The 17,925-nt window shown below is 36.6% G+C and overlaps 1 protein-coding gene and 7 non-coding genes across 8 annotated transcripts in view; all 8 read right to left on the reverse strand.

Annotated features, from left to right (window-relative positions):
- The window catches only part of ccdc88b (coiled-coil and HOOK domain protein 88B), an 84,295-nt gene that overhangs the window by 19,027 nt on the left and 47,343 nt on the right, over nucleotides 1-17,925 (reverse strand). The window contains exons 21-23 of the mRNA XM_087798455.1: nucleotides 15,327-15,604; nucleotides 13,815-13,958; nucleotides 8,940-9,126 (exon numbers count right to left, since the gene is read on the reverse strand). Of these exons, the coding sequence (XP_087654581.1) occupies nucleotides 8,940-9,126; nucleotides 13,815-13,958; nucleotides 15,327-15,604 (609 nt within the window). The remainder of the gene's footprint in view (nucleotides 1-8,939; nucleotides 9,127-13,814; nucleotides 13,959-15,326; nucleotides 15,605-17,925) is intronic.
- Nucleotides 882-953, reverse strand: trnaw-cca (transfer RNA tryptophan (anticodon CCA)). Its single transcript has one exon. It is a non-coding gene; the product is annotated as a tRNA-Trp (tRNA).
- On the reverse strand, nucleotides 1,404-1,475 carry trnaw-cca (transfer RNA tryptophan (anticodon CCA)). The gene has a single exon. It is a non-coding gene; the product is annotated as a tRNA-Trp (tRNA).
- On the reverse strand, nucleotides 2,489-2,560 carry trnaw-cca (transfer RNA tryptophan (anticodon CCA)). Its single transcript has one exon. It is a non-coding gene; the product is annotated as a tRNA-Trp (tRNA).
- trnaw-cca (transfer RNA tryptophan (anticodon CCA)) lies at nucleotides 3,625-3,696 on the reverse strand. The gene has a single exon. It is a non-coding gene; the product is annotated as a tRNA-Trp (tRNA).
- trnaw-cca (transfer RNA tryptophan (anticodon CCA)) lies at nucleotides 5,278-5,349 on the reverse strand. The gene has a single exon. It is a non-coding gene; the product is annotated as a tRNA-Trp (tRNA).
- trnaw-cca (transfer RNA tryptophan (anticodon CCA)) lies at nucleotides 6,082-6,153 on the reverse strand. The gene has a single exon. It is a non-coding gene; the product is annotated as a tRNA-Trp (tRNA).
- On the reverse strand, nucleotides 6,994-7,065 carry trnaw-cca (transfer RNA tryptophan (anticodon CCA)). The gene has a single exon. It is a non-coding gene; the product is annotated as a tRNA-Trp (tRNA).

Here is a 17,925-nt window from a genome sequence, read left to right on the forward strand (position 1 = left end):
AAAGATTTAATGCATTCAAGCTTCCAATCACCAAACACCTGCACCTTTTTTTGATGATTAAACTGTGGTTATCATTTAAATGTTAAGCAGAAGGTTGTGAGTTCTAATCCTCCCACGTTCCCCATGATACGACCAATTAGCTGAAATACAATTTGAGAATGAAGAAGATGTTTTTTTTGTGCGTCAGTATCTGACTCCAAATCAGAAGGTTGTGAGTTCAAATCATATCAGGGTCGTGAACCTCTTGTATTTTTATGAATCGCTTTCTGCTTTATGAGAATTTATTCAACCTCAAATACCTGTAAACAGAAGGTTTCCTATAGGAAAAATGATTATCAATCTGGTAAAATTCATGTAAAAAAGGGAATTAAACCATTTGACGTGATTTGAACACACAACCTTCTGATCTGGAGTCAGACGCGCTAACGTTGCGCCACAGAGTCAATTATGAAGGAAATCATCAAAATCAAACATTTTCAAAAATTCAAGCGTAGCCACAGGTCTATATAAAGGGTTGTTAGTTAAAAAAGGGGGAAAAGTTAGAGATTAAAAAAGAGATTTAACCTCTAATCCTAATTGATATGGTGGTTGGTGTTTAAACCGTGTCAGAGTTTTGTCTTTAGTCAAAGGAATGAAAGCATGTTTTTTACTGATAAAACTGTGGTTCTACTTCATTTGGTGCACGCCCTCTAACCGCTTGGCTATTGGTTTACACCCAAAGAGGTTAGAGGGCTTTTGCACCAATTGGTAGAACCTGAGAAGATTATTGGCTGAAGTAAAAGTATCCTTCAATTCCCTCTGTGTGTTACACATATTGCAGAATTGATAATGAGCTTTCTTGACATTAAGATAGAATGTTTTTATTCTTTACACTAAAGCATTGACCCTGACGTGATTTGAACACGCAACCTTCTGATCTGGAGTCAGACGCGCTACCGTTGCGCCACAGAGTCAGATAAGAAGGTAACGTTCAGAGTCAGAGACATTTTAAAGGACAAATGGGAATGTTTTCGATCACAAACTGTTACCAGAAAGTATATTATTGAAAAGATTATTTCATGGTCTAAAGATTTAACAATTCAAGCTTCCAATCACCAAAAAACTGCAAATTTTTTACCGATTAAACTGTGGTTATCATTGAAATGTTAAGCAGAAGGTTGTGAGTGCAAATCCTCCCACGCTCCCCATAATACGACCAATTGGCTGAAATAAAATTTGAGAATGAAGATGTTTTTTGTGCGTCAGTATCTGACTCCAAATCAGAAGGTTGTGAGTTCAAATCATGTCAGGGTCGTGAACTTCTTGTATTTTTATGAATCGCTTTCTGAGAATTTATTCAATCTCAAATACCTGTAAACAGAAGGTAAAATTAAAGTCAAGTAAAAAAAGGGATTTAAACCATTTGACCCTGACGTGATTTGAACACGCAACCTTCTGATCTGGAGTCAGACGCACCACCGTTGCGCCACAGAGTCAGATATGATCATTAAAAATCAAAGATTGTCAAAATGACAAGCGTAGCCACAGGTCTCTATAGGGTTGTTAGTTAAAAAAGGAAGAAATAAGTTAGAGATTAAAAAAGAGATTTAACCTCTAATCTCAATTGATATGGTGGTTGGTGTTTAAATCATGTCAGAGTTTTGTCTTTAGTCAAACAAATAAAAGCATGTTTTTTACTGATAAAACTGTGGTTCTACTTCATTTGGTGCTCACCCTCTAACCGCTTCGCTATTGGTTTACCCCTGAGGCACCAATAGCGAAGCGGTTAGAGGGCAAGTAACATTTGGTAGAACCTGAGATTATGATCATAACTCAGGAGTTATCACATTAATGTTAAGCAGAAGGTCTTGAGTACAAATCCTCCCACACTCCCGTGAAACGACCAGTTAGCTGAAATAAAAGTTGAGTAGGAAGAAGTTGAATTAATTGTTCATTAAACATCAGAAGCACAAAAACATAGACGACATTAAGAGTTGTTAATCCAATGACAAGTGTCAGCAGGCTTGTAGCACAACAAGAGACAAACAAAAAATGGAAGATTATATAGAACATGCCATAATAATAGAAAGGAAAGACAGAAAGAAAACAGAGTTCTTGGATGAACCTACACTCAAGGATGGAAGGTTCAGATAATGTAGATCAAATGTGAAGCTTCTTGAATAAACTATCGACCCTGACGTGAAAAACATTCAGTAAAGTCATTTAAATCCTCCGTGTGATACAGATATTGCAGAAGTGACAATCAACTGCCTTGACATTAAGATGAAGCTTCTTGTCAACAGAAACCTGTGCATGTTTTTCACTGATAAAACTGCAGTTATCACATAAATGATAAGCAGAAGGTTGTGAGTACAAATCCTCATACCCAGCCCATTAAAATTCCAATTGGCTTAAGTATCATACAATTCCCTCCATGTGTTACATATATTGCAGAATTGAAAATGAGCTTTCTTGACGATAAGATTTTTTATTCTTTACACAAAAGCATTGACCCTGACGTGATTTGAACACGCAACCTTCTGATCTGGAGTCAGACGCGCTACCGTTGCGCAACAGAGTCAGATATTAAGAAAGTGTTTAGAGTCAGAGACATTTTAAAGGACAAATGGGATTAAAGTCAGATCTATATGAAGTGATGTATGTAAAAAATGAAAGAAAATGAGTTAGAGATTAAAAATGAGATTCATGTGATTATAAAAAAATGCAATAACTATTTAGCATAAACCTCTACTCTTAATGAATATTTTGACCATAGACTCAACGGAAGCACGTCCACATCAAGAGGATACATGTTCTTGGATCACGTTACAGCCATGAGCCAGATTTATATGAAGCTCTCTCAGCTTTCGGGGAATGTTTTCGATCACAAACGGTTACCAGAAAGTCTATTTTTGAAAATATTATTTTAGAAGTTTTTGGTCTAAAGATGTAATGCATTTAAGCTTCCAAAAAAACTGCACATTTTTACTAAATTAAACTGTGGTTATCATTTAAATGTTAAGCAGAAGGTTGTGAGTTCAAATCCTCCCACACTCCCCATGATACGACCATTTAGCTGAAATAAAATTTGAGAATTAAGAAGAATTTTTTTTTTGTGCATCAGCGACTGAATCCAAATCAGAAGGTTGTGAGTTCAAATCATATCAGGGTTGTGAACCTCTTGTATTTTTATGAATCTCTCTCTGCTTTATGAGAATTTCCTCAACCTCAAATACCTGTAAACAGAAGGTTTCCTATAGGAAAAATTATTATCAAACTGGTAAAATTCAAGTAAAAAAGGGAATTAAATCATTTGACCCTGACGTGATTTGAACACACAACCTTCTGATCTGGAGTCAGACGCGCTACCGTTATTATTTTTTCAAAAGGTTTTACTCTAAAGACTTACATTCAAGCTTCTTGTCAACAGAAACCTGTGCATGTATTTCACTGATAAAACTGCAGTTATCACATAAATGTTGCGAAGGTTTTGAGTACAAATACTCATACGCTGCCCATGAAACAACCAATTGGCTGAAGCAAGAGTATCTATTAATTCCCTCTATGTGTTACACATATTGAAGAATTAATAACAAGCTTTCTTGACATTAAGATAGAATGTTTTTATTCTTTACACTAAAGCATTGACCCTGACGTGATTTGAACACACAACCTTCTGATCTGGAGTCAGACGCGCTACCGTTGCGCCACAGAGTCTGATATGAAGGTAATGTTCAGAGTCAGAGACATTTCAAAGGACAAATGGGATTAAAGTCAGATCTATATGAAGTGATGTATGTAACAAATGAAAGAAAATGAGTTAGAGATTAAAAATGAGATTCATGTGATTATAAAAAATGCAATAATTATTTAGCATACACCTCTAACCTTAATGAATATTTTGACCATAGACTCAACGGTAGCGCGTCCACAACAGGAGGATACATGTTCTTGGATCACGTTAAAGTCATGAGTCACATTTATATGAATCCCTCTCAGCTTTCTGGGAATGTTTTCGATCTCAAACTGTTACCAGGAAGTCTATTTTTGAAAATATTATTTTAGAAGTTTTTGGTCTAAAGACTTAAGCATTCAAGCTTCCAATCACCAAAAACCTGCACATTTTTTTACTGATTAAACTGTGATTATTATTGAAATGTTAAGCAGAAGGTTGTGAGTTAAAATCCTCCCACGCTCCCCATGATACGACCAATTAGCTGAAATAAAATTTGAGAATGAAGATGTTTTTTTTGTGCATCAGTATCTGACTCCAAATTTTGTATTTTTATGAATCGCTCTCTGCTTTATGCGAATTTATTCAACCTCAAATACCTGTAAACAGAAGGTTTCCTATAGGAAAAATGATTATCAAACTTGTAAAATTAAAGTCAAGTAAAAAAGGGAATTTAACCATGACGTGATTTAAATACACAACCTTCTGATCTGGAGTCAGACGTGCTACCATTGCGCCACAGAGGCAGTTCTGAAGGGAATCATTCAAATTAAAGATTCTCAAAAGGACAAGTGTAGCCAAAGGTCTATATAAAGGGTTGTTGGTTAAAAAAAGAAAAAAAAAAGTTAGAGATTAAAAAAGAGATTTAACCTTTAATCTTAATTGATATGGTGGTTGCGTGTTTAGTCAAACAAATGAAAGCATGTTTTTTACTGATAAAACTGTGGTTCTACTTCATTTGGTGCTCGCCCTCTAACCGCTTCACTATTGGTTTACCCACGAGGCACCAATAGCGAAGCGGTTAGAGGACATAAACAATTCGTAGAACCTGAGATTATGATCATAACTCAGGAGTTATCACATTAATGTTAATTATGTTGAGTACAAATCCTCCTAAAATCTTGTGAAACGACCAGTTAGCTGAAATAAAAGTTGAGAAGGAAGAAGTTGAATTAATTAATCAATCAACTACCTTGACATTAAGATGGAACGTATTCATTATTACACTAAAGTTTCACCCTGACGTGATTTGAACACAACCTTCTGATCTGGAGTCAGACACGCTACTATTATTATTTTTTCGAATGTTTTACTCTAAGGACTTGCATTCAAGCTTCTTGTCAACAGAAACCTGCGCATGTTTTTCACTGATAAAACTGCAGTTATCACATAAATGTTAAGCAGAAGGTTGTGAGTACAAATCCTCCCACACTCCCCATGAAACGACCAATTGGCTGAAGTAAAAGTCTGGTTCAATTCCCTCTACATGTTACACACATTGCAGAATTGATAATCAGCTTTCTTGACACTAAGATAGAATGTTTTTATTCTTTACACTAAAGCATTGACCCTGACGTGATTTGAACACGCAACCTTCTGATCTGGAGTCAGACGCGCTACCGTTGCGCCACAGAGTCTGATATGAAGGTAATGTTCAGAGTCAGAGACATTTCAAAGGACAAATGGGATTAAAGTCAGATCTATATGAAGTGATGTATGTAACAAATGAAAGAAAATGAGTTAGAGATTAAAAATGAGATTCATGTGATTATAAAAAATGCAATAATTATTTAGCATAAACCTCTAACCTTAATGAATATTTTGACCATAGACTCAAGGGTAGCGCGTCCACAACAGGAGGATAAATCTTCTCCAATCATGTCATGAGTCACATTTATAAGAATCTCTCTCAGTTTTCTGGGAATGTTTTTGATCACAAACTGTTACCAGAAAGTTTATTATTGAAAATATTATTTTAGAAGTTTTTGGTCTAAAGATGTAATGCATTCAAGCTTCCAAAAAACTGCACATTTTTTACTAAATTAAACTGTGGTTATCATTTAAATGTTAAGCAGAAGGTTGTGAGTTCAAATCCTCCCACGTTCCCCATGATACGACCAATTAGCTGAAATAATATTTGAGAATTAAGATGGGTTTTTTTTGTGCATCAGTATCTGACTCCAAATCAGAAGGTTGTGAGTTCAAATCATATCAGGGTCGTGAACTTCTTGTATGTTTATGAATTACTCTCTGCTTTATGAGAATTTCCTCAACCTCAAATACCTGTAAACAGAAGGTTTCCTATAAAAAAAAAAGATTATCAATCTGGTAAAAATTAAAGTCAGGTAAAAAAAGGCAATTAAACCATTTGACCCTGACGTGATTTGAACACACAACCTTCTGATCTGGAGTCAGACGCGCTACCGTTGCGCCACAGAGTCAATTATGAAGGAAATCATCAAAATCAAAGATTGTCAAAAATACAAGCGTAGCCACAGGTCTATATAAAGGGTTGTTAGTTAAAAAAAGGGGGGAAAAAGTGAGAGATTAAAAAAGAGATTTAACCTCTAATCTTAATTGATATGGTGGTTGGTTTTTAAATCATGTCAGAGTTGTGTCTTTAGTCAAAGGAATGAAAGCATGTTTTTTACTGATAAAAATGTGGTTCTACTTCATTTGGTGCTCGCCCTCTAACCACTTCGCTATTGGTTGACACCCGAATAGGTTAGAGGGCTTCGCACCAATTCGTAGAACCTGAGATTATTTAATTATATTAATCAGGGGTTATCACATTAATGTTAAGCAGAAGGTCTTGAGTACAAATCCTCCCAGACTACTGTGAAACGACCAGTTAGCTGAAATAAAAGTTGAGAAGGAAGAAGTTGAATTAATTAATTAATCAACTACCTTGACAATAAGATGGAATGTATTCATTATTACACTAAAGTTTCACCCTGACGTGATTTGAACACACAACCTTCTGATCTGGAGTCAGACACGCTACCGTTATTATTTTTCCAAAGGTTTTACTTCTAAGACTTGCATTCAAGCTTCTTGTCAACAGAAACCTGCGCATGTTTTTCACTGATAAAACTACGGTTATCACAAAAATGTTAAGCAGAAGGTTGTGAGTACAAATCCTCCCACGCTACCCATGAAACATCCAATTGACTAAAGTAAAAGTACCTTTCAATTCGCTCTTTGTGTTACACATTTTGCAGAATTGATAATGAGCTTGCTTGACATTAAGATAGAAGTTTTTATTCTTTACACTAAAGTGTTGACCCTGACGTGATTTGAACACGCAACCTTCTGATCTGGAGTCAGACGCGCTACCGTTGCGCCACAGAGTCTGATATGAAGGAAATGTTCAGAGTCAGAGACATTTCAAAGGACAAATGGGATTAAAGTCAGATCTATATGAAGTGATGTATGTAACAAATGAAAGAAAATTAGTTGGATATATATATATATATATATATATAAACAGATTCATGAGATTCCATCAATGCCCACTTCAGCGTGAGCCTTGTTTTACTAATCTTAATAAATATAAAATATGACGACTCTGTGGCGTAAAGGTACAGCATCTGACACCAGATCAGAAGGTTGTGGGTTTAAATCATGTCAGTTTGACAGATTTAATATTTCTTTTTAACTCAACATGAACTGAAATCTCCACATATATGCAGGTTATGTGTACAAAATATTACTTGATCCTGTGTTACAACAATTTTGGTTGATCTTTTACAATTTCAGGTTTTGTTTTAGTCAAACACATTTAGATCGATTCTCAATTACTAACAATCCTATTATGTTAAGTTTAATTTCCCTGTACACAAATGGGAAATAAAATGAAATAGATACATTAAAATGTAACATTTTTAGGTCAAACTTCTCTGTATTTCTTTCTTTAAATTTGCTATCAGTGATCAGCTTAGCTAAAGTCTTACGCTAACAAAGTTTCTTTTATTTATTACCTGTAATTGATGTTTCTCATTTAAGTTCATTTGTTCACATGCGCCGGCCAAAAGACTTTTGTTTCGTGTGTTTTCAAAACCAACAAGTTTCAATTTCTTATTCGGCGAAATTACTTTTTCCACGTTCTCTAACTTGTCTATTAACTTTCCGACTTAAAAGTATTTTAAATGCAAATTGTCTGTTCTGCTTAAGATTGGCACCGTTCCCTTCATGAATATTGACTCGGCGTCGCTCCAGTGATCAGCAAGAGTTTTTAAAAAGACTCAAATTTTCCCTGCCAGAGAAACAATCATTGTAATTGGACACACATCAAAAGCAGGATGGAACGGTTCATTTGAAGTTGACAGAGTATAATTGTTTGTCCAGACGCAGGGATCTCAAACTATTCCAACAAGGATTCCTTCTGAAATAACCATCCAACTAATTTGTTTTGTTTTTTTTAACAATTCCGTGGTTTTTAGCTTTTTGTTGCTACATGGTGAGATCTCGGTTCATTCTTACTTCTGCTCTCATGAACAGGTTTCAATTGTTCGTCATAAATGTGTGAAGAATCCTCATGATAGGTGACGGTGGAGGAGGCTGACTCAGCGCGTCTACCCTTTATGGGAAATGTGGAAAAGTTCAAGAAGATATAAGGAAAAATAAATGACCTGCTGTGCAGCATTATAGACCTTTGCAACCATCGCACCTTAGCTAGAGGTTTTCCAACCTCTTTATGCCTAAACAAAGCTCTTCTCCGCCCACGCTGACTGTATCAACTCACACTAACCCCGCGATCCTGCCGAACACCCGCTGTCACCTATTGCTGTTATTAAGGATCAGCGGGGAGTCGCTTCGTGAGCATTCTGAAAACAACCTAATGGCTTGCATTAGTTAAGGGCCAAACATGCAAGGTGTGCTGGAAGATGAGGCGCTTCTATTTTTTTTAGTTCTCTATGAACAAACAAGTGACAACAACAACAAAATAATAATAGAAATATTATGGCGTGAGTAACGTTTGGAAAAACCCCTACGCATTAAACGAAATCTGCGAAATAGTAACAGTTTTATTCTCATAATCCCTCATTGTTCTTTGAAGATGTTACTTTATTGTATTTTGTAAACATTTTTTAATTATTGCTTCTATTTTAAGGAAAATTGTCCAGATGATATCATTGTAGTGATGTATTAAATGTTTGTTCTATGAAAGTTTCTCCCGTACTTCAGAGTTCAACTAGCAACTTGTCAGCGTCGGCTTGTGTGGTACCTGGTACTGGCTGGTGAGCCTGGCGTTGCTGAGGTCCAGGCTCTGGTTGGTCTCCCTCAGCCCGCTGAGCTCTCCCTCCAGTCTTGTCCTTTCCAGCTGGGAAGAGCTCAGCTCCGCCCTCAGCACGGATCCCTGAGCCAGCAGCTCGGCCTGCGACGCCAGCCAGTCCTTCTGCTGGGCCTGCAGCCTGCAACACACACACACACACACACACACATGGACTTCACTCGGCGCTGCCAACAAAAATCAGTGTTTTAATATGATGGGTAACTGCTCTCTAATGAGCAGAGAAACATAAACACAACAGATAATGTCGAAGACTAAATACTCGCTGCGTGTTATGGAGAGGTCCGAGTCCATTCAAACGCTTCGCTCGCTGGTGAGAAGTGAGTGAGACGAGTTCTAACGACCACTGCGGGAGACATTTAGTAATAGTCGGTAATAACCACGGATGGACATTTAACTTCCCATTGTGTCTTCAAAGTGCTTTTTCGGAATGAAACTTGTGTAATGAATCACCAGAAGAGCACGATATCAAAACAAAGCACTGACCAAACATTTTTTTTAGCTCTCGCCAGGTACACAATAAAGTAAGTAAGTAAGTAAGTAATTTGTATTTATATAGCGCTTTTCCAGACCAGGGTCACAAAGCGCTTAAACAATCAAAACAAGGATATACTTTAAAGGTCAAGATAACACTGAGAACAACACAGGAGTTCCAGAAAATCAAGGAAAAGCCTGCATGAATAAAAACGTCTTAAGATGTTTCTTAAAGGAGTCAGTAGATCCATCAAGCGCAAAGAGAGAGGAAGATCTGGAAGGATTTCTCTCCTCTGGTCAGTAGATTCTGATCCACAGACCTCAGAGCCCGAGCTGGGGTGTACGGCTGGATCAGATCACTGATGGAAGGTCTGACCATGAATAGATCTGAAAGTAAGAACCAGAATTTTAAAGTTGATCCTGAAAGAAACTGGAAGCCAGTGAAGAGTTTTAAGGATCAGAGAAATGTGAGTTCTTCTACTAGAGCGGATCAGAATTCTTGCTGCAGAGTTTTGTATCAACTGAAGGCGAGACAGATCCTTCTTGTTAAGACATGAAAAGAAACTGTTGCAATAGTCCAGACGAGAAGACACAAACGCATGGATTATAAACTCCAGATCATGTTGTGACAACATTTTCCTAAATTTAGAGATTTCTCTCAGTTGAAGGAAACAGTTTCTGGTCAGTTTTCTACAGTTTTGAACAAGAGTAAATAAATATTTTGTTCGACAGAACAAGTAAACGTTCACACTTTTAATTAAACAAAACTTCATGTTATTTGCTTTAAACTCTTGTCTGGTTCTAAATATTAATGATTCATTTGAGTAAAAAACAGCTGTTGGCGTGATAATCAATCCAAACGTGTTTATCAACAAACCACAATCAAGTTGGAAACAGATGTGTGATGAGACCATTTTTTTGGCACATTTTCAAATACAAGGAACTATTTTTTCGCTTCAACCTTTCATTAGAAATCTCTCAGCAATCAGCTCCATCGATACGCTGATGACACGCGGTTGATTATCTGAGCGCACGACGTGATTGTCGTCGTTTCTACCTCACAAGTGGGCGACCAACACGCTTCGCAAATCTAAAACATGGGATTTTTGATTAATTTTGTTGTATTTGTACGCTTAAATTGCTCATTTATCTTGTTTAAATTCTCATAACTAAAGTCTCTGACCTGACCTGAGTGGTGAAAACTTTATAATAAGTTAAAAAGATGTCAAAAGGGTTCACAAACAAAAAGTAAAGGTCGATTATAAAGTAAATTATGATCCATTGTTAGGGTCTGCTCTTTTGACTCTTTCAGCTATTATTATAGGTATAAAGCTTCGCACATTATACGGTATTGATCACGCGTGTTTATGGTCGGTCGGAACAATCAATAATGTTTTCATAAAGATGCAGCTAAGAGAAAACATGATGCAAGAAATAAACCGCTGCACACAATATGGTACAGAACGATGATTGTGTCGTGACTGCGTTTATAAGAATAAACTCAGGTATTAAATGTTTTTAAATATCTTTTTCTTCCTTGTTGTTCATCATTTTCTGCTTTGAGAAGTTTCTGTACAATTTAAGTTTACATTTATAATCGACTGAGCTTCAACATTGTAATTTTATTTGAGGTTCATAGTCGCAACATTAACAGTACCTGATCTAGTTTTTGGTTTAATAATTTAATAGGAAATAACTTCGTCGGGTCCCACAAGCTGGCCTTGAGTTTAAAAATGAAATAGAGAGAAAAAACAGGTGGAAAAATGTTGAAATGAACCATTGAAATGATATTATTTGACAAAGATAAAGAAAGAGGAAGAATCCAATTAAATAAAAAAAATGATATGATTTAGAAATCAAAATATGTGACCAGGAGTCTCAAGCACTAAGAAGCATAAAGAAGTTTAAACTGATCAGGGAACCATAAAACAATGTTGAATGACAAATAACAACATATCTTTTTGTTGTAGTTTTGAACAGGGCAGCACTTGTAACCCATAGAAGTGAATGAAGTTTCTTTCAAGAAATTAACGCCACTGAAATAATGAATGAATCATAATAAATCTTTGTCTCAAAATCCACATCTGATTAAAAAAATCCATTTAACAGTTTCTTGAGGCATTTTGCTTTGAAAGGACAAAATGTTAACGTTAACGTTAATATAGATCACATTATTGATCTTGGTGATCATAATGCAACACAACCACTTATAGTATCACCTGATATATTTGATTTGCTCGTTTTGCAGGATCCCTTTCTATCATACATAGTGCGAAAAAATGAAAAATAGAAAGTAAGAACCAGAATTTTAAAAAATGATCCTGAAAGAAAATGGCAGCCAATGGAGAGTTTGAAGGGTCGGAGAAATGTGAGTTCTTCTACAAGAGCAGGTCAGAATTCTCAATATCTCTAATTCAATTTTTTATTTCCAATTAACATTACATTTAATTATTCTTCTGGACACTATATGGCACCACAACAACTGACCAGAACCCAACTACTGACTCCAACACAACTACTGACCACAACACAACTACAGACTACAACACAATTACTGAACACAACACAACTACAGACTACAACACAATTACTGACCACAACACAACTACAGACTACAACACAATTACTGACCAAAACACAACTACAGACTACAACACAATTACTGACCACAACATAACTACTGACCACAACACAACTACAGACTACAACACAATTACTGAACACAACACAACTACTGACCACAGCGCAATTATTGACCACGACAACTGACCACAACACAACAACTAACCACAACACAACAACTAACCACAACGCAACTACGGACTTCAACACGATTACTGACCAACTACTGACCATAACACAACAACTAACCACAACACAACTACTGACCACAACACAACAACTAACCACAACACAACTACTGACCACAACACAACTACTGACAACAACACAATTACTGACCACAAAACAACTACTGACCACAAAACAATTACTGACCACAAAACAATTACTTACCACAACACAACTACTGACCACAGCACAACGACTGACCATAGCACAATTACTGACCACAACACAACTACTGACAACAACACAATTACCGACCACAACACAACTACTGACCAAAGCGCAACTACGGACTACAACACGATTACTGACCAACTACTGACCATAACACAACAACTAACCACAACACAATTACTGACCACAACACAACTACTGACCACAGCACAACGACTGACCATAGCACAATTACTGACCACAACACAACTACTGACAACAACACAATTACCGACCACAACACAACTACTGACCACAGCGCAACTACGGACTACAACGCGATTACTGACCAACTACTGACCATAACACAACAACTAACCACAACACAATTACTGACCACAACACAACTACTGACCACAGCACAACGACTGACCATAGCACAATTACTGACCACATCACAACTACTGACCACAACACAACTACTGACCACAGCACAACGACTGACCACAACACAACTACTGACCACAACACAACTACTGACCACAACACCATTACTGACCACAACACAACTACTGACTACAGCGCAATTATTGTCCACACTTCGTCCTAAGGGAACAATAAAACCCTGTGAGATCTGTGGGATGACTGAGGTCGAGAGGATACTCCAGCAGTTTTTAGAGCTTATGTTTGGACATACTCTGGTTTGAAAACTAATACTAATTATTAATTATTGTTAATAATTGTGGCCTTTACTATATAAAACATTTGGTGGTTTATCTGAACTAGGCTCCGTGGATCAATAACATGAAGCCTTGACGTTGATTCTTGATGTCGCCAAAGCATGAGAGCGAACACCGTCGTGAACTATTGTACGACTTGGTAATGCATACGAGCCTCACGGTGCTGTGATGAATGAGAGTCAGATGATCCATATTGGCTCCGGAATCGACCAAAGGGCGTTCCATTTCTGATTGAGAATTGATTTGACTGGTTGTTTAAATGAGTTTCCACTGAAAGGTCAAACTGTGTGTTATCAGTGTCAGTCCGTAATAACACAACGCCACGCCGGGGAAGGACTTGTATTAATTATAAAGACGGAGGTCAGAGGAGCGTAAACAGGAGAAGAACGTTGGCAACATTGGAGGGTGAAAAGGTAATGAGCCGATTCATCATCATCTTTTTGGTGTTTTTTATGGTATATGATCAAACAGAAACTGCTCTCAGATATTTTTGTTCTTCTGTCAAAACTGTAAGTGTGAGGCGGCGTCGTGGGGAAAAAAGCCATTTCTCTGGAAGCACTCGAAGAAGACGCGAGCGTAAATAGATGTTTGTCACCTTTCGCTCTCCTCCCTCAGCCTCTCCAGCTCCCGCTCTCGCTCCTGTATCCTCTGGGCCTCAGCGTCCATCTCCTCTCGCTCCGTCTTCAACTCCCTCTCCAGGTCGTCCATCAGACTTTTGTCGTCCAGCAGCTTCTGGTACCTTTTAACAGACACAGTCGAGATGATGAAATAAAGCAGGGAAGTATGTCAGAGCCATCGGAGTATTGAGCGGTTGAATTTACGTTTCAAGTTTTGAAATCTTAAGTTATATTTTTTAAATAAATGTAATAATTTCTATATTTAAAGGTTAGGTTTGTTTTCTAGTTTAAAAAAAAATTGAATTAAAAACACACAGCATCTCAAAATGTTGTAATTTGTATTATTAAAATGTTTTCCTTTTTTAAAATATTGAATAAATTGATCAATAATAAAAACAAAAACATTTTAATATTAAAAAAAAAAAAAAAGAATAAATGCTTATTCTTGCACACATGGAGTTTGATGTTCTACTTCCAAAAATTAAAAAATACATTTACTAAATTCAATATCTTGTAATTCATAGCCTTTTAAATTCAATAAATATATATATATATATATATATATATATACACACATATATACAAGTTTTGTTTTCTTCACCCCCATATATATATACAGACAGACAGACAGACGGACGGACGGACGGACGGACGGACGGACGGACGGACGGACGGACGGACGGACGGACGGACGGACGGACGGACGGACGGACGGACGGACGGACGGACGGACGGACGGACAGACAGACAGACAGACAGACAGACAGACAGACAGACAGACAGACAGACAGACAGACAGACAGACAGACAGACAGACAGATAGATAGATAGATAGATAGATAGATAGATAGATAGATAGATAGATAGATAGATAGATAGATAGATAGATAGATAGATAGATAGATAGATAGATAGATATAGATAGATAGATAGATATATAGATACATAGATATATATAGATTTATATATAGATATAGATATATATATATCTATATCTATATATAGATATAGATATATAGATATACATATACATATACATATACATATACATATACATATACATATACATATACATATACATATACATATACATATACATATACATATATTTATTTATTTATTTTTGTTTGTTTAATAATGCTGACCTTTCGTATTTTACTCAAAAGGCTCCGAATTAAAAAAAAAAATTAATTCAGAGAATTTATTTTTGATTATTGGAACTACAATATCAAACTCCATGTGTGCAAGAATATGCATCTATTATATTTTTTTAATATTAATAATTTTTTAATTATTGCTCAATTTATTCAATATTTAAAAAACAAAAAAAATGTAATAATACAAATCAGTTTCAACATTTTGAGATTTTGCTGAATGAAACCACTCAACATTATGATGGCACGTACAGTATATACTAGCATACAAAAGAGCTGCAAGTGTATTTGTGTTTCCCCCTGTTACTCTGAGATGTTTCTGTGTCGTCGACCTACATGGCCTCCAGCTGACGGTGTCTGCCCTCCAGGCCGCGGTTGCTGCTGCGTAGATCCGAGTGTCTTTCCAGCAGCTCCTCCAGCTCCGCCTCCTGCCTCTGCTGCAGCGACGTCAGCCGCTCGTGGTCTCGCCTCAGACCCTCGGTCCTCGTGGACGAGTCGTCTCGCTCGCGGGCCCAGACCTTGGACTCGGCCTCCAGGGCGGCGCACCTGGCCTCGCTCTCGCTGCAGCGCGCTAGCATGGCCGCGTGCTGGGTGTGCAAGGAGGCTTGTTCCACCTGAGGTGCAATGTTACGGAAGATTTTTGTAGAAAAAACAAAAGTTGAAGAAACTTTCTTCACCCCACTGAGGTTCACAGTTTTTTTTAATCAAATTAGTGTGAGGCCCTTTGAATGTATTTATGTGGCCCTTGTGAAGTCAGAGCAAAACTACTAAAATGAATGAAATGTTATGCCGATTTTTTTTATTATTAAATGAATTTGTTTTGGGAATGACAGTCTGGTTGACATTTTATCATTTCATCATAGTTCATATATTACATGCATGTCCCGAAAGAGAAAACAGCGGGAGAAGCTTATCTAGTCCCGCCCCCATTAACTTCAAAAATAAACAAAAAACATAAGTATAATCACATAGTAAATGGTAAAGAATCACAGATATAATCATATCTTAAGTATGTATAGAGAAAAAAAACACTTGTATAATAATTTCTTAACTGGTAAAGCAACAAAACACATTTATTAAGTAATAATTAAGTAAGAAATGATTATTCACTATTATTTTGTTGTAAAATTATTTTTCAGTTCTTTTCATGTGTCCTTATGTTGAGCTTTTCTTGTTCCTCAAATTAAATTAAATGAAAACATTTTTAAAATAAGTCATTTTAACCTTTAGTTAGGTGAAGGTACAGTTTATTTTACTATCTAGAAAATGTTCAACGTCTCGGTTCTGATATTTAAACTATGGATGGCTTGAAAAAACACCTTTTGACGTCTGGTATCGATGTACGGTTAGTAATACGAGTTAGTTGCTGAGACTTATCTGACGATTTTTTTTTCATTTCGTCAGATGATAATAATTGTTACACTTATTTCAAGACAAGGGCATTTTTCAGATTTGTGCTAAAATAAAGAAAAGTACTGTTTTTTAAACCTGTTTTAATAAAATATGCGGTGAGATTCAGTCTGGTTACTAGGTTTTCTTGCCATTATGGTACTAAGTAACCGTATCCAAGTATCCTTGATAGATGGATGGATTGAACTGTATTGATCCAATGGAAAATTAGGGGGAAAAGGGACTTTCCCAGACTGGGAGTTGAAAACCAGAGATCCTAACTTCTAGACCGTATTGGACCTGTCTACTTCGTAACTTCTTTAAAAAACCAAGAAGGTATATTATTATTGTGGCTTTATTTACAATTGAAGGTTAAAGCTTAAAACATATGTGACATTGGTCAACTCCCCTTGATAGGTGTTGATTATTATTGGGCGTTCAAGGCAAAGTGGGGGAACAGGCCGCTGATGGTAGTCATCAGAAACTACACCTTCCCTTTTTCATACTTTTAGTTACTCATCAGATTAGTTAGTATTATTTAAGTACTAATCCTTTAAGATTAGGAAGCGTGTGAGCCAAGCCAAAGTTATATTGTTATATTGTCACATATATGGACTGGATACTGTAAATGCAGATGCTACGGCAGATAATTAATATGACTAAAATGCTTGCAAATTTTAATCACAGTCAAGACAATACTATCTGAATACTAGTTGTGTTTTGGCAAGAATCTGGTGACACGATAAGTATCACGATAAAGGGACGACGACGCGATGTATTGTGATACTGTAGTAACCAGTATATATTTGTAGTATCGTCGAGTACTCTGGTGTTGCAGAATTTACAGACCACATGACTCTTGACGAAGTCGTTACTGCTTTCATTTGTTTCTAAAACCAAAATTTGTCCAAACATCAGCTTCTAAAGCTGCTTGACTGCTCGACTGTATCCTCTCGTCCTCAGTCCTTGTCAAGATCTGCTGGGATTTCATTGTTCCTTTAGCTGTAAAAAGGTGTAATGACGGCTGAATATTAATATAGTACTTTATAGTGGAAAGAATACCAGTATACATCCCCATATTGATATTTTCTAACACCCGGTATACTGCCTCTTGTATAATATTCCTTTAAAGACTTTTGAATATTAATTATTCCAGCTGGGTCAACACAGATTAGGGACATTTGACATTTCTTGGTCAATTAAATATTCCACAGTTGGGTAGTATAGCGATCAAAATCAGGTCGTTGACCTCATAGTTTCACTGTAAATGCAATGTTAATGTATAGGACGCATCACATATGGAGAAAAGCCTTTGTCAAATCCTTCAGAGTAATAACTGGAGGAAGTTTCTCTGGAGAAGGAAGTTCGTACCTGTTTCCGACCCGATCCGTCAGTGGATAAGCGGAGGACAAATTGCAATGATTTTACTCCCAAAGCCCAGAATTAAAAGTTCTAAAGTTTCCCAAATGGAACTCAACTTAAATTAAAGTCACCTGAAAGAAGCTTTTATCACTAGTGTCGATTCATTTTTCGCGGCTAAATTGGA

The sequence above is a fragment of the Callionymus lyra genome, chromosome 9 (genome assembly GCF_982586985.1).
Source record: "Callionymus lyra chromosome 9, fCalLyr1.hap1.1, whole genome shotgun sequence".
Taxonomy (NCBI): Eukaryota; Metazoa; Chordata; class Actinopteri; order Syngnathiformes; family Callionymidae; genus Callionymus; species Callionymus lyra.